At 43.3% G+C, this 17,851-nt stretch overlaps 1 protein-coding gene across 1 annotated transcript in view; it reads right to left on the bottom strand.

The window, feature by feature from the left end:
* The window catches only part of mbo (nuclear pore complex protein Nup88), a 106,393-nt gene that overhangs the window by 7,461 nt on the left and 81,081 nt on the right, over positions 1–17,851 (bottom strand). The window contains exon 2 of the mRNA XM_046616394.2: positions 13,485–13,654. Coding sequence (XP_046472350.1) covers positions 13,485–13,654 — 170 coding nt within the window. The remainder of the gene's footprint in view (positions 1–13,484; positions 13,655–17,851) is intronic.

Genomic DNA, 17,851 nt, shown 5'->3' with positions numbered 1-17,851 from the left:
CACCGAGAGCGGTCCGTTTCTTTTTGTAAGTTTTTGGTTAGGGACGAACGAATCACCGTCGGAAAGTAATTAGAAATATGGCTCGCCGGTGGTAAATGGGCCGTGATGCCTAGGATAACCTCGACTCCTCGCTTCTCCTCTTCGCCCCCTAGACGGTCGCCCTGCACAGCTCCGACCATCCGCGGGGTGCATCTTGGATTTAATTCGGATTGTGCAATATACTAATTTCAGCCGCTGTTTAAATCGGCCAAAACTGAGTCAGATAACGCATCGAGAAATCTAACAAAGACAGGCATCGGGTAAAGCGAGCTAGTCACCAATTTTGGAGTTAATCAATTTAGACCGATTGGTCCGGTGAAGTGAAGGGCTCGTGGGAACTCGATGGGCCTCCAGGTTCATACAAATCGTTTATATAATACGAATATTTCGTTTGCAATAAATTTCTGGTCAAATTCGACCCCGGACTTCTTAAGGTTATTGGAAAATTGATCTTTTCGAAGAATGCTGGAATACGACGTCGCCGCGTCGCCGCATCGCGTTGAACACGTTCGAGTGATAGTATAATTGACGACATCTCCAAAAAACGTGTCTTCAAAGTAGCCCGCAGAGTTTAATTAAAACAAAAGTGATGCCTGCAGGAACAATTGGTGGAGACGCGGTGCGAACGATGCAGGAGCATGTAGATGTAGTTGGAATTCGCGTATTTGCTGTGTAGCATTCAGAGAGTGTCACCCAACCGTTCTGGTTTCGCCCGGTCCGCAATCGGCCCGAGGGAGCTCTGATATTGCTTCAATTTGTCCGGTCGGAGGTTGCACAATGCCGTTTCAGTATCTTGGCGCTTCGAGGTTCCACGTCTCTCGGGAGGGCGAGGCATTTGAAGGCTGCATCCGGATGCAGGGTTTGGAAGAGGCGATGTACATGCCTGAAGGTATACGGGGTATGAAATCGGCGTATGAAAGTGGCGCATACAGTCGGAAGTAATAATCCCGCGTGTTAAATTTAACGATCTTTACTTTCGTTGTAATTGCGTCCCCGGCGGATCCCGAGAGGAGAGGATGGGGCGAGGTTAAATCCTTGAAATACGTTAAATATTTCGGTCTAAGCGATAGCTCTGCCTTTCGTACGCTCGCGCATACCTGCCTCGGAGGCACGCGTGAGTGCGTGTGCTCTCGTATATGGCCACGCGCTTCCGCAGGATCCTATTTTATATAAGCAACCGCAATCATGGTAACAAGAGCGGAGCAACAGCAAAGGCAACAGGAACGACAACAGCAGCCAGCGGCAGCAGCCGGTAATGTAAGATACTAGCAAGGGTGGTCCGCGAGCGTTAAAATACCCAAGGTTTACAATACGCACACATATTACAATTATGATATTAGGGCCCGGTATAACACACGCGAAACTCGTACCACCGGCGTATATACAATTGCGGTTTCTAACAATTACGCCACGTTTTCGCTGAATTTAATTATATATGTGAAATGCTCCGCGTTTCGCGTACGTCGCCATCCATGCAGCCTCCTCTAGGCTTCCGCGTCTTTACGATCCAAAACTCCAGCCAACCCGAAACTGGACTAACGGCACGTGCATACGTGCTTTGCTCTATCCGCACAGTATCGCGAAATAATAATTATTCGCATGATCGTGGCGGTCGAAAGATTTGTGGGAAAAGGCGATCTTTGTATGGTGCGCAGCTTCTGCGAGACTATCACGATCCGTCGTTACCGTCGTTGAGAAATAGAAAAAGTTACCGCGCCGTTATTAAAGAAGGTCTTCGTCGAACGTCTACCGTGTTCACTGTATGCCTGGAGACTCGGGCATCCGCTCCTGGCCGCAGTCGCTAACAATATTACATAAATATAAAATAAAATATGAACTTTCTTGTGAAGTTTGCGCATAAACCCGCGGAGTGGCTAAGCACTTTCTTTGTGGGGATTCTTAACTTTGTCACCTCTTCCGGCCACTGAGGAGGGTGAAAATTTTGTCCGCGCAAGGGTTGCCCGCGGTCTCTGAGACTGGCTACGCGCCTTGAATCGTCGTCTGCTTCGAATTTTCGCGAAATTGACTCAAGGCAGCGGCAGGCGAGGAGCGACGGCCGGAAGTCGATGAGGAAATTCGCGAGGTGCGCATCTGTCGAATTGTAAGGAAACGATAAAATTGGACAAAACAATTCCAGTCGGCTGCAGCTTAGCAGAAATGGTGTGAGGGCTGTTTTAAGGCGTAATTTAACATAAATTTGGTAGGCAGAAGGAACGGGGGATGGGCGAATGGGTGGGTACCGGGATGGCCACCAAGATCACTGTGTATCTTTGTACCGGGCGACTTGGCCCTCCGTAGGGAAACTTTTTGATTGTATTACCAACACCAACCTACCGTGGTGTTTAATGTGTTTGCTTTTTCGGCTGGAGAAACTTTTAATGCATTGTAAGCGGTAAATAATAAAGTTTCGTTCACTTTCGGACAAATACCGCGGCTACTCGTTAGGCGTCAGGTGAGTACCTACGTATCTTCTTCCAAGTACCTATCCATTATCAGAACTCTACCCAATCGGACAAAGGACCATCGAAGCAGCGTCTGCTCTAAGGTGAAGCGATTATGCCCTAATTACGCGGATACTCGGCAGGATGTTCCCAAACTTAATTGGAAAAAGCGCCGATACTTAATCAATCGATTTTATCAATAAGCGAAATGATGCGTTGGTAAAGCCGTATTTGGGATTTGACATTCGCAACGAATCGTTCGACATATAGAAGCACGATTAGCCGATACTTTCGTGAAAAGTAAATAAAGAGATGAGAAACAGATTAGATGAAAATCGGAAACCAGTTTTATCGAGGCAAGGTCTGCGGCTCGGAATCTGCAGAGACGTCACACGCAGGTGGTTTAATGAGTTATGTCTAATCTATGCATCGGATTATCATAATGGGTCTCTCTCATTATATCTCGAGCATCCCCTTCCTCTACCGTCCTCCTTACTCCTCTTGCGATCCAAGGACGATGTAATATATTCTAAATAAGGTGATATTACGTTAGGCGGCCGCGTACGGCAAACTTAACTTCGGCAACTGTTGTCTCCAAGGGTGAGTTACAGGGCGCCTAAGTAATCGCAAAGAGTAAAAACCACATAAAGTACAGGTGGCGTCCTTCCCTTTCCTCACGCCTTTCTCATCCTCCTCGGCACACCCCCAAAGGACAGGAGTATAACCCACGTGCCTACACGAAATGGGACAAATAGCACGTAGATCACTCGCATTATGATAAAGACTAAATCCATTCAGATTGCACAGCAAGCAAACGATGAGGAATCAGGGTGCTTAATTATCATACCAAGTAAGAGCTACGGGGTCAGCTCGTAGTTGGAATATCTTGAGTATCAAGTGAGTGAAAGTATACCCGCCGTAGAATAAAATGTAACAGATCTCCTATTACTGGGTAAAAAAAATATCGAAGTGACTTTCTTTTGTTGGCAACGAGTTTCACTGATCTCACCGACTTCTTATCGAACTACAATTTTCTCGGCTGACTTTATTGGCAAACGGAAAATATACGTACCATCAGCACAAAGCGACTAAATCTGGTGTTCAGACGCACGTAATCTTTGGAGACTATCATACAGGAAGTTTTCAAAAATGGGCTTAGCTTTGTGTTTTATATTAATTTTGTTTATGTGAGAAGCCACGCGAATGTGTGTGGTGCGAATGACGTGTGTTGTCGGTAATACAATGCGATCGAATAAAGTTCATTAATAATAACGGCGTTCAATTTATTTCCAACAAGGGAAAGCTAAGAATAGATTGATATTTAATAAACACAAGCGAAGATCTAGGTCTGCAGTAAATTATCTGAGCTACACCATCTGGGACGTGATCAACGCTTCTCGGAGGAGTTCTACAGTAGTTTGAACTCGGGTCAAAGGGTAAATCCTTTGGCTAGTTACAGCGGTTCCCGCATTGCACTTCGGTGGTATGGATTAGCTTATACCTATACGTACATATATGTATAGGTGCTCGCAGCGTCGTCCATTACGTATCTAGTTAATTAGTAAGTTACGAATAAGTTCTACGAGATTTTCGTATTCACGACGGCGTGTCCTCAAGTTCGTTCGCATCATAGCCATAAAATCAGGATGTTGCACAAAATATAACAGTTACCCTCAAGTTAAGACCTGTTCGCCGAGTTTGCCATAATTTATCCGTGTGCCCGCGTCCTGTGACTCTCGCGTCGTACGGTGGCGGGTTCGCCAGCGTCGCCTGCGACGTTCCCGTCGGCCCCGTCGGCAACTATGCCCGTTAATCCTGCCTAGCGTCTCCGGCCCCTATTTGCAAAGTCCCAGCGGCCCTTGTTGCTTCCCCTGCCCATACACCCCTCCGCCACCCCCTGGTTGCCACCTACTGTCCCGACGCCTTCCTTTACACCCCGAGCATGAAATACACGTACGGCCTGCGCGTATTTACCTGACCTCCTGCCGGTATGCATACCTACTCTAATTAAAGCTAGAGACTTTTCATTTGATAAACAATTGTACGAAGTTGACGGCGATACATTTTTTTACTGGGCGCAAAGAATGTGCCCCTTAGAATTTTGGCCTGTCGATATTGTTTTTTTCATAGGCATCTGGCAATTTTTAGCGAATTATTTTTCCTCTCGCGATTAAGGGTCAAGGCTGACTATTTATTCTGGAGTGATTTTCAAGACTTTTCATTCGAATGCTTACACGAATGAGTAGATGAGACTGTCTGATGGTGTGTATTGCGAAAATGAATCTTCTTCCCTTCGCAACTGCTGGGCAAATGGCAAATGCGTACTCGACGGCAAAGAAATGATCAAGTAAATTAACACGCGAGTGGACGATGAAGAACGTTTCAAAAGTAAAAGTGAAAATTGAAAAAAACAAAGTCGTATCTGTCAGAATCTTTGAAGCGCATAATCACGATACAAGATGAAAAAAATTAGCGTCATTGAAGGTTTTACGGGGCTTGGAAAACGGAAATGAAACTTCCACTCGTTGCATATCATCTGCAGTTCTGATTTGAGGTTACACGCGAAGGTGGTAGGCACAAACGTGAAGTATTCTACTCTGCGGAGCGAGGAATAGGGGTCCGCGGAAGGTTGAGTGCGATAGAAATTGAGATAAAAGAATAAAGGTATAAAGGATGCCCCTTTGCTTTCGGAGCGTGCGGATCGCACGTAGGATGGTAATTAAAAGAACCGACAGCTGTCTCTTTCGTCCTGGTTGGCAGCCGTGGTTTGCGTTTATTTCGCTACGTGCGAGGCATGTCTCGTATTTAAATTTTCCCTCTGTCTCTGCGGATTCTTTGATTAGAAAAGGCCGCCGGAGGTAGCAATGAGCTTGTGCATGTATATGACTACGTACAAATACATTTCCGCGAGGGCGCACGTCCGGCTATATACGTCATGCACACCAGCTCCTGTATCTTTCGTGCCCCAAAAAACCTATATTACTTTTGTATTCTTCCGACGTCCGTGGGGCTGCTGTTGACTCCCTTTATCTACGTGTACCTGCCCGGCTATATCTATGCATGCATCCCCGTCTTCCATCCGGAAGCTTTACATGCAGGATGTGTGAAATTTACTATTTCAAGAATTCAAGTGAAAATATGTATTTTATTATACTTGGGCAGGAAACGTAAGATTTATCAAATTCCGTCATTATTCGATTTGAACTGGTCAATTCAACGAGTCAATTTTGATACGGAGAAAACCAGGCTTGGCTGACGATGTGCTTACAGGAAAAACATGATTTCAGCAAAGCTATAGCGAGAAGGAAAGCAATTTCGAAAGCGAAATTTCAGGCTCTTGAAAATGTATCTCGGTTTATTGATCACCCACAACGGATAAAAGTTGAATAAAAACGAACCAATAACCATTTGCACAAGGATCAATTTTACCGGCAATCAATTGAAATTGTACGGGCACGCAAGTTATACAACTCGTCGTTTTAATTTCACGAATTGTCGGCGGTGGTGGTTGAATAGGAAATTTCTTTATGTTCATAGAAGCGTTCTTAGAGATGCAGAGAGCTGCGGGAAAGGTGGATGCAGAGGCGGGTGGATGCACCGCGTATAATATAATATACATACACTCGCATATATACAAAGTACTTAAAGGCTGCGCCTCTTGAAAAATACGAATTATTCAACGACGTAGAAAAATGTAGACCCGCCGTTATACGCCTGCTGTTACGGTGTGCGTGAACGTGACGTAAAACCGCTCGACTCACGTTTGAGTCTTGATGGTGTCAGCCGCAGTGCATCAACTATGACGTTTCGTTTCCTTGCTTTGCTTTGCTTTACGCTCCTTTCCTTTGCGAGGAGTACAGTGCCGCTGTAGACCGCGATTCCAGCTCAGGAATTCAAGTTTGGCTCTGATGTGAGCCGGGGATCCAGCCCGGAGTCGGAGCTCTGAACCAGCTCAGCCGGTGGTGGTCGGGAGTCTGGCAAGATGAACCGGCTGATTAGCTCGTAAAACTTGCGATTGTTAACCGCGCCGAGATACTGAAAAGAACGTATAATACCGTGGCATCTTCTCCCCTCCCTCCCTTTCCACCCACCAATCTATGTGCTTCTACACACCCCGGCACGTGTGTGCCTATGAATGTTCACCACATTGCACAGCTTCCCTCTCCACAAATTTGACACCCTGGTACTTCGTTCCATACTTCAATCTTTCGTCCCGAAACCACGGATTTCATTAGATGCTTTATATATTAAATTAGAAACTTTTTTTTTCACTTTATCCAGTACTCGCGAACCCCGCGCAAAATCTTGTCTTTGCGGTTCTTCATCTCCCTATATCTACGCTATTTACCGATATTCCCTTACATTCTCTTAGAGCGGACGAATTTGGTTGAAATTGGCGGTGTAGGTTTTCGAGTTCGTTGGCACCATGTTTTCGTTTCGATAACAGGCGGTTTTGGGTGTACTGGAGTAATTCCAGGGGGGAGACGGCACGGAGCGGCAGGACTACTTGACCACGTGGCGCGGGTTAATTTGGCGAAGCTCGTAAAGAGTGTCGAATTGGGCATCTTTGTAGGTCGTATAGTAGCATCAGCTCTCGGGCTGCGGGCGACTTACAAGAAGATACAGCCCAATCACCGTCCTCCGGCATCCCCGCCCCCCTCCACGTCCACCTTGTATACCTACGACCCGGCAGAGTTTATTTATTCATTAATTAATTTGTGGGAGGATAGCTGCAAATCACCTTGTCACCATATATACCGCTGGCACGGGATCTTCAGTCTTCGCCGGGATAGTTGCGACTTGCGAGTTGAAAAATATTTTTTAACTATCTCTCCTCTTATATGTAGCCGTGTTGGAAGAAAAGAAGCCGGATGGTTTTACCGCGTTTCGTATACACCTGCTTTATACAGGCGTGTGTACGCGAGAGTATACATCCGAAACTTGTCTGGGTGCTTGAAACTCTTTCTTCATTCAGGGTAGGTAGTATAAAAGTCGTGCGAAACCACCGGCGACGCGAGGACGTCGGTGAAAATTTAAGAGACAAGTTAATTTTTCCTTAAGAAAAAATTCTTCAAGACTACCCGCAAGAGTAGTTTTTTCGTTTTTACGCAGGTATTCGCGGTAAAAAATTTCAAGGATCGAATCGCGAAAGCTGTAGGGTATTGAAGCGGATAAAAATCTGGTCACCAAGTTATTTTTCTAAATTTATTTTTAACAATCACCCCACTCATAAAAAAAAAAGCAGAAGAAAATACACATTTTACGATGTAATTATACAAGTACTTTCACCCTTTCACGATGCTTTGACGGGAACCAAGGACCATCGGAGACGTTACGCAGGTGTTTACTGTATTTTGCCAAATGCGTAAACTTAGGAGCAAAGCGTACGTGTGCAGAAATTTATCTCTAATCGTTCGAGTCAAGACTCCGGGAGGGTTTAACGAGTCCCGATATTTCACGAGGGCGGAGGGCCGGCCCTGCAGCTACTTGGTATAACGCGTTTATTTAAAAAATGATTTAACCAAACGGTTTTACATATGTAATCTAACGTAAACCTGGGCTAATCTCGGCGAACCACACGCCGTTGCCTCGTATATTCCCTCTGATAATCCATACGCGAGAGGGAGTCCCGGGCATCCCGCCCGCCCATCCCGGCACTCGCCGTTGACACAAACCCCTTTCACTCCGTCCCCCACTATCTGAACTTTTACCGCATTTTTTTCGATGAGCAAGCAGAGAGTAAAAATCGTCGTGCTGGGTCATTGTTTTGGGTTGTTTGCACACCGTGACCGACACGCCGCAACCCCGCGGGAGTGGCGACACCGCTTTGCAGTCGGCCGGCGCGCGATACAGAACGTGATTTAGTACCGTCGAATGAATTTTTCGCCTCTTCTTTTTCCTTTTTCATAACGGGGAGTAGGATCACCAAATCTGTGTCAATGGACTGGGTTCGGACGGGCGGCCAAAGAGCAAATCCTTGTTTATTCTTCTCTCTTCTTTATTGAGATTTATATCCTCTCGAAATTATCAAATGACGGACATCTCGCTTTTTGTCTACAGCGCCGGTGTTCCAAAATAGCCCAAGCGCAGAAATCATGCCGAGAAGTTTACGTCTGCAGCGCGTTGAATTTTCAAATCTTTCATTTTTTAACACATACATACCTATGTGTATATATATATATATATATATATATATATATATATATATATATATATATATACATATACGAACGATTTATGAATCAGGAATTTATCAGAAACGTACAGAGATTTTTCCATTTCCTTTTTTCTGCAAGCATGCGCAGCCTGCAGGGTTCGTTTGCAGGGGATGAATAATGATAAAAGCAAATAAGAGCATGAAATATCGGCGCAAGGTGGTCTATCTTGATCTCCCACGCGGACAGCTCGATCCGGCAGGGCGATGCCGGAGTTTCCGGATGCGACCTCAGCTTTCGAAATTTGTCGCCGCAGCGTCCAAACTTCCCCCCCTTCCCCCCGCCCTTCCTCATTCTCAACACCTATATAATTCCTACGAGTGAATAGGTTTGATACGAAAGCGTTTTATGACCGATGATAAAACTCCGATTCAACCATGTGTATACCTATATATGTATATATATATATACAACGCGGGGAGAGTTTCGAACAATATTTCACAATCACGCATAATTAAACGCGCATCTATAACACTGCAGTGAATTTTAATTCGCTTTATTTGCTAGCCTGTCGCTTTGAGCACTGCACGTCGTACGTATTACGGATATGATGAAATAAAAATTCGTAACATTCATTCAGGCTGCAGGGAGCGAGGCTATGGAATAAATGCATAATCTGCGTAAGATATTGGAGCATAATTCACGGAAGCCTGAGGATCGTTGAATTTTACAAACTTGTGCGCAAAGATAACTATATTTACATGATAGTATAGGTGTTGTTCCGTATTAGAAGAAGATTTTTCTTGACCAATGACCGAGTCAGCTGATTCAGTCCACCGATTACGACGCGTTGTGATTTCGTTGTGATTTTTCATTTAGACTGAGACGACGCGCAGGTCCCTTAGGTCTGAGGTGTTAATCAGTATGAGCGGTTAACCACGTACGTGGCTTTTGCTTTGTGCATGAAATCATCGTATTTCCTTCAATTTTTTCACGTCGCGAGTAACTGCACGTTTATAATGAGGTAATTTGTAATGCGGATCTAACTTCTAGGAGGACTGTAACAGCCTCTACCCTACCTTCCTTACAGACTCCTACAACCGCCTATATACGTATATTTACTTACCAAGTATAGCCTACGAAATGAAATCTCGCGCGACTAAACCCAACCGCTGCCACCACCTTAGCCCGTAACCCTTCAAGATATTCCGCTAATCTTTTAATGGCCTCAGAAGTAGAAATTAGTCCGACGCGGTCTCAACGCTTCGCGATATGAATAGTTAATTCTCGAAAACCAAAAATGAAAGCACTGAAAAATATTACGAAAAACTAAAATCAGAAACTAATTACGCCTTTCGCGAAAGATATAACGTTACGCAAAGTCTGTGCGCCAAATCGTCGTAGCTGCAGGCACAACATGCGGAAATCGGATGTGAATTTGAAATGGAAGAAATTAAAAGGAATCTAATTGCATTCGTCGACGAGATTTTATAAGAAATAATTGATCGATTTGGTTGGTCCGATATAACTTACACTCAGTTTTGAATTCTCTTCGCGTATACCACAGGTATGGATGATACCGACGATGACCTGGTAGGCGATCCGGAGGAAGGACCAGACCGGGCCTCGTTGCCCTCGCGCGCTCGGCTCATAAACGTACAGATGAAAAAATAAAACGACGCCATCGAGAGAGCGCCATGCATAAATGAAGTGGGACCCCCGCGATTCCCGTCCTCCGGCCATCCGCTATGCCAGGTCGAAATACTTTCGCTCTTTTCCTTATTTTACCTTCGTTTTTCTTTTTTTTTTTTTTTTTTTGTTCCATTTTCTTTTTCACCTTTTTTGTTCTCTCTTTTTCCCTTCTTTACCTTCGTTCGGCATTATTGTGACTTAGAATGCGTGGAGCGGGCATTACGGTTTACGAGGCGAACTTTCGGGGGTTAGGAGAGGCGCGAATTATTCATAAATGGCGGAGGCGAGGTGAAGGTGGCTTTGCCTTGCTATACACTCGCTGAATGCTACCGAATATTACGCCGAGCGTCCTCGCATAATAAACACATAACAGTAATCCTTAAAACAATAATTAGCTTCAAAACCTCGCCCGCCAAACCCCGAGAACTGTTTCTGTATCCGCCAGCAGGAGTGGGGAGGAACGAAGAGCGGATAAGGTGGTGGACTGGAGGGTGTACTCTCTCCTCTCCGAAGAGTGTTAATTTCCTATTCGTTTAAATTAATCCGCGTTCGCTTGTAAGCCACTCGATATAAGCCAACCGAGCACGTTTCTTTGCTGACCGTTTCTACATTTCCATCTCTAACACTCATACGTGTATGTAACCTGTTGATATTTCAACAAAAATAATTCCAGCTATGGCAAAAATTGATGTTTATCAAGTTATTTTCAAAAATTCTTTTTATCACGATCTTATCCACGTTGGAAAGAATTAATATATACCTTTTACATATATATGTTTTGATGCGAGCAATTTTGCTGTCCAAGAAGGTTCTCGTTGAATATAAAGCCGAAACGGAAAAGGCTTCGATTTACTTTTACTCAACGATACAATGGGTGATATACTTATATCGGAGTATTTGTCAAATGGAAATATTTATTCTTCAATTTGACGTAATAAATTGAAATGTAAGTTTGGGTGGTCAATGTCAAGACACGAGCTTCGATCGTGATTTTGAAAAATCTTTGCAAGTATAACCAATCCTGGTTCCCACTGTACGAAAGTTTGCTTCTGCGTCGCGGTGAAATTGCGGATGAAAGTTCTTAAGAAGAGAACGGGGTTGGGGATGAAGTGGTGATAGTTTTAATCCAGTGTCTTGGGGTCCGCGGATTCCGCAAGCGGTAGTTAGTGGCTGGCAAGTCGCGCACCCGCACTTGCCGCGCTGATATCATAAGCCGAATAATTGCCATTATTGCAACCATTTTGCTAATCCACCGGCAGCCTGGTGCAAGGCGCCGCGGCGTGGTGTTCTTCACCCGGAAGTCAAACTAATGTTTCACGGTTTAAGTATAGGTATGTTCATCCGAAGCTCGCCGGGAGAAAGCGGGGAAGAAAGATGCATCAGAGCCGTGAGATTTTCGTTTACCTTGAAATTCTGAACCTCATTCAGATTTCCGTCGGTACGAACTCAGGGAATACGAATCCGTTTTCGCCTTCAGAAATCAGGGATATTAATGTTCGATACTTTGGGGCACGCCAGTTTATACGCAAAACTCAAGTCACTGTTATGATCATCATACGAAGGTGGTGCAAGAAATTTCCCGTCTTACAGCGAAAGATTTGTATATACCGTGTACAAAAATTAGTATGAAAAAGATGGTTACAGTACCGGGCGTCTGGGTTCAAGGTGTATAAAATAGCGGAGCAAAGTGTGATTGTAAAAGTGTGCTCTTTCCCTAAACTGCATGCAGCAGCTCGGGGACAGCGGGCCTTAAATCCCTGAGATTTGTTCTAATGGCTGCAACTTGCTTACAAACTATTCGCGTCGCATTCCCCCTTCCATGTTTCGTGTGTCACGTGTATATATTTACCTAGAAAGTATACCTCAAATATGTATATGTGTGCACGTTCTAGGTTACAACGGTGCCTGGGTATGAATGCGTCGGAGAATATTATACGTCCGATTGTGTAAATTTGGCGGAACACTCACCGGGACGCTAAAGGAAGAGCGAGTCCAGTGTGAGTGCAGAATTTGAAACGAAAAATTTCACTTCTGAATCCTGCCTTTGTTTTGTACGTTACGTATTCTTTTGGCATGCCAAGTAATGTAATTAGTGAGAACTGTCGGTATCATAAAAAGTTCAAAGGACGAAGTCGTTATCAACGTTTTTTATTTCCGTCCTTCAAAGCAAACGATACTTAGGTCGACTAATCACAGTTTTTCACAACACAGTGAAAATACATTTAGATACGAAACTGGAGTGGAAAAAAACAATAATTAAGAAGAGTCAAATGATGAGGGTTTTAGGCACGAAGAGTCAGATATGTTATAATAATAAATGTGAAATGTGAAATGTGGAAAGTAATGCCTAAGTAAGTTGGAAACGTGCGACATGTGAACGCCGTCAGCAGGATCATGTTCGCGAAAAGATTGGATACCGACAGCATCGCAACTTGCGGACGGTTATCTCTAATAAGGCCACTAATTACGTGACATTATAATTGCCCGAAAGATTAGATCCTCGGGAGTTGGGCTGCGGGTGGGTGGCATGTGTTGTTGATGAGGCGGTTAGTATTCAGGGCTGCACCCCGCGCAGGACTTTTCAAAACTAACTAAGTAAAGCCCCGTTAATTCCATAAGAGGCTGCCTTATACCTTACATACCTTACACACAGTTACACCTCAGACCTCGTATACCTTATACCTCTCGCCCCGCTCGACGAACCCGACGAGAAGGGCTAGGCAGGACGGAAGGACGGAAGGAAGGAAGGAAGGAAGGAAGGAAGGAAGGAAGGAAGACACGGTTTTGAGCATTATTATGACACCCCCGTAATTGCTAGATATTAGAACGCATCGCGAGGCGTTGCGAGAAACGATGCTGTCTCCAATTACGCTTTGGTATGTTGATAACGCCGCGAGTCGCTGGTTGTCACAACGTTTATTCGCATTTTCTTTTCCTAGCAACAACCCAGTTAAAATTTCACCTTTACTCGTCAGCTGTATTAATCACGGTTAGAGTGCCATCTTTTTACCGTCTACTTTCGACTATTATTTTCTTATTCAACGTATCCAATTAAGGTGCGACAAAAGATCTTCAATGTTATCACCCACACCATGAGATTTTCACAAGTTCGAAAACGTGAAGATATGTTAAACGGTATGAAGGTGGTGAGACTCACCGACAGGAAATTACTTCTTTGCCACCTTGAAACAGAGCGTCTTTTCCCCATCGTTTTGGCAGCTCTACGACAGCTATCCCGCAGTTACCCCAGATTGCAAGTTGCGTTGTGGTTTCATTAATCTGCAAGTTTGTCACCTCGTACGTGGGAGGATCTGTGAGCAGTAATGTCTGAAAAGATAAAAAGTAAATTACGATTAGCATTCGATGTTACCGTTGCACTATCTAGGATTGAAACCTATTAGTTTGCTATTCCGAAGCGGGATGATTATTTGGAACCAGTGTTTCAGGGATCAGTGATAGTACTTGGAAAGACCAGATACGTTTTGATATTCCATTATTGCATGGGCTTCAATCGACACGTCGGTTCTCTTCGTCATTCAGATTGTTTTGTTATTATATGTACGTACAGACTCTGAGGGTTCGGAGAAAAAAAGGAGACAAAAAACATCAATTAAGTGTTGAAATATGCATGCGAGTTTACAGAGGGTATTTCTAACTCTGGAATGGATATGCCTTATCTTCAAAGATGTACGGCAAGGAGAGGTATTCATATACATGTCTTGCCTAGCGACGAACGTAACTCACAAAATATCTGCTCAATTATTCACTCTGAGGGGCGGGAGACGTCTTCATTTTAAGAAGAAGTGCACCGTTGTGTGTGCGTCTGTGTGTGTGGGCGGCCTTTTACCCGAAATCATATTAGGATATATCTTACTTGAGACTTGAGTGGAATACAGTGAGCTTTGTGGCTTTATTACGAGTAAAAATTTTCCACAAAAGTATGAGCGTTGATATGACGATATTAATACGCGTTTGCGTCTACACGCATTATTATTTGTCATAAGATTTTCACGCGCCAATTTGGGGTGAAAAATCTCGTCGCCAAATATCGCACCAGCGGCTACAAGCAGGTGTTCTAATAATAATTTCCAATAATTTTTTTTCTCATTCCGACACACCGCATATTGAGATTATTATTATTATAACAACAACAATAGGATTAATAATAATGACAATAACTGTAACAGTACCAACAATAATTAATACATGCAGTAGAGAAACGATTTATATAAAGAACAAACAGTTTACTTTGAACTCTTCGACGAAATTTATCGGCAAACTTGAGGCTTGTAAGACGTTTGCCAAACGAGAAAATTACTGCAAGGAATTCGATGCCATTCTCAAAAAAAGTTATATTGATTAAAAAAGTTTATAATACGAGGTCACCACTTATTCGTTCGTTACTTTGATTTTTATGTAGTCGCTGGCGTCTACTCGTGAATATGGTACCCAGACTCTCGATATTTAATTTCGCAGGAATTTCTACGTACCCCGTCTCAAAGTAACTTTGGGAAGGGTATCAGCCCATGGAGACGCGATTGCTTCTCAGGGCACGGAACTTGCGTTGGTTTTATTACTTTCAAAAACTCAAGCAGCCTTCTTGGACAAAGCCACGTTTCACTTTACACTCACTGGAAGTACCAAAAGCGGTTTACACACACGGTATTTTCGCGTGGATGATTCGATTTCTGCATCTTCATTAGGCTTCCTATCCAACAACAAGTGTGTAATCCCGTTCCCAGGCCCGAAACTGCCTGTGTTAGGTTTTACAGAGTTCAGGATGTGCTCTGGTCGATTACGACGTTGACGTATATATTGCCAAATATGTAAATCCATGTATCACAAACGTGAAAAAGGGCTCAACAGCGCGATTTTGAATTCAATTCTGAGCAAAAACACTACAATACAATATCATTTGATGCAGAAATAAAGACTTTGATATTTCGAGATACATACCTACGTCAACGTCGAAATCGACCAGGGCACCTCCTTAAGGGAGTCGTCTAGTGTGAAGGCTGTTGTTATAAAAGGTTTTTTGGGTATTTTTTCAAGACAATCGTTGAAATAAAATGATTCTCATAATATATTTATCGACATTTAAACACAAACTTTGTCAATTGTTTGGACACGACTCAGTTTAAAAAAAAAAAAAAAAAAAATTTACATTTTCTTTCCATATGTTTAGCTCGTAAATCAAAAACTACCGCATGGTCGAAGCTTCTTCAATTCGAAGTTACTTCGGATTTTCGTATTGGTTTCAATGATCTAGGATGGGAGTTCCAGGTCTATTATGAATTTTTGAAATGAGAACTCACAATGATTGAGCTGTCGAATCGTAATATCGTTTATTAGCTCATATGGGAAAAGCCTGAGGCATAAAAACCCATGACGTTACAACGATCTTTATATGATATCAAATCGGCCTAGTGTAAACGGACGTTGCCCGTTTGACTCACACCATCGAATCTCGTGTACACGATACGTTGGTTTCGCATTTTTTTTTCTTTTCGTGTATCCGTACCGGGGGATCTTGAGCTGTTGCCGTCCCCTCGGTCAGATGTTCATTGTCAAAGGATCGGAGAATCTCGAGCCGTTGCCGTTCTCTCGATCTCTATGACAAGAACTGTTGTCGTCAATCTCGTTAGGTTGGATGTGTATCGGCCTTAGGCCTTGACGTGAACGTGTTTTCCGGAGCGCGTCGTTCTGGCGACTGATCCAAATTCGCGCGCGCGCCTGCTCACTCGTCAGCGAGAAATCAGGTACCAGTGCTGCCATGAACCGATAGAGCGCGGCGATTTTGAGAAACTACGACGGCGCGATATCCAAACGACTTTCAGTCACCAAACAACTACCAAAGCCGTCATGATTGTCCTAGTTCACGCGATTCGTATAGGTATAATAAAGATGCCGTAAAAAATTGAGCAGGATCGGTCTAGTACTTTTTGAGATATCATGTCTACACTTTTGAATAAAGGATGTTTTGAGAAAAACGCGTTTTAATGTTAGCGTGTTTAAAGTTTTGACCTCGGTTTTGACGTCGATTTCTGTATAAAATGGCATGGAAATTTTGCTTACCATTAATCTGCAATTCCTGGGACATATAGGAGGTTCACTAACGCACATTTGAAGCCTCCTCATAGGCTGATCATTCTAGTCTTGAACTAGCTCTATTGAGATGCACACTGTGCATTGTATCACTCAAGTGCTCATAACTTCTTCAATTTTTGAAAATTTGGCATCAGCTTTGGGCCAAAATATTCTTTAAAAATGTAGCTTATAATAATATGCAAATAAACGGAAAACGATTTTTTTTAAATTTCAGGACTAGGCGACCCTCTCAATGCCAAATGCTGCGCTGTGACATGTTGGTATACCTTCATGAATATATGAATATATAAAAATTGAAGGGAAAAATTGAAACTGATACCGTATAATAATATAACAAGGAGACGAAGACAAAGTTATCATTGCTATTATTTCATATTATACTTCGCACCGTCCGTAACGTTGATTGAAAATTGAAAAGAGAATCTGATAGACTGGAGGGACGAGCGAGCTCACCGCACCGTGAAATTATTAATATTCCGTCCAAACTCTCTTAAGACGGTCCAAAACGTATCTTGAGAGAAAAAAAAATCACAGTTCATTATCACCGGGATAAAGGGCCGCGAGACAGTCATTCGACCTTCAAGGACGAACGAGTTTATTACCGAGTGCTGCCAAGTTTCCGTAACCAAACACGATTATTTTTCCATATTATCGTGCAAATCGACAATCTACATTCTCAAAAATTTAAATCGGCAGATCGCAGCCTGTGTGAGCTGTGATAAATTAAAACTCTAATCGGATCAAATAGCAATATCCCCCTCGGGCTGACTCCTTATTGAGTTAGACAGAAATCAATCAATTTCGCTGGCGATCACACGGTAACTATATTTTGCCTTCAGGCAAATTGTTACCAAACCTGATATAAGCAAAGAGCAATTAATTGTTACTCTCACTCGCCTGTTCGTCCAAACTGACGAACAGAGTACCTGCATCTTTCAAATAGTATAATCATTGTATAACGTACGTTACTTTGAATGAGAGAAAAGACCGCAAGTAGATTGCTGGGACTATTTAAACAACAAATTGGTTGTTGCGAAATTTTTACATTTTAACGGAATCAGTCTACCTGAGATTAATTTGTATTCGATTTCATGCCCATGACGCTATGCAAAATTCAGTACATAGGTATATGAGAATGTGAAATCAATATATGTAAATATATGTTACCTCTGAATCGGTCTGTCCTGTTTGGTTTCATCAAAGTCATTAATTAAAGTTCTCCACGGATTAGAGTCCATGCTGCAACGAAACAATTTGCATTGGACAGCTGAACGCATACAGTATTTGTAGATCTTCACCGTGATGGACTGCAGACGTTGTTTGAGTGCATTTGGTGTTGCCGAATAAAGTTTGTATTCTCAAAAGAGCTTCCCTCGTTAAAACAAATTCCCTGGAGCCAAGAAACAGCGAGCAACG

This window comes from Neodiprion pinetum, chromosome 3, assembly GCF_021155775.2.
Source record: "Neodiprion pinetum isolate iyNeoPine1 chromosome 3, iyNeoPine1.2, whole genome shotgun sequence".
In the NCBI taxonomy this organism is placed as follows: Eukaryota; Metazoa; Arthropoda; class Insecta; order Hymenoptera; family Diprionidae; genus Neodiprion; species Neodiprion pinetum.
The sequence above is the reverse complement of the archived record's forward strand: the minus strand, read 5'-3'. Positions and strand labels throughout refer to the sequence as shown.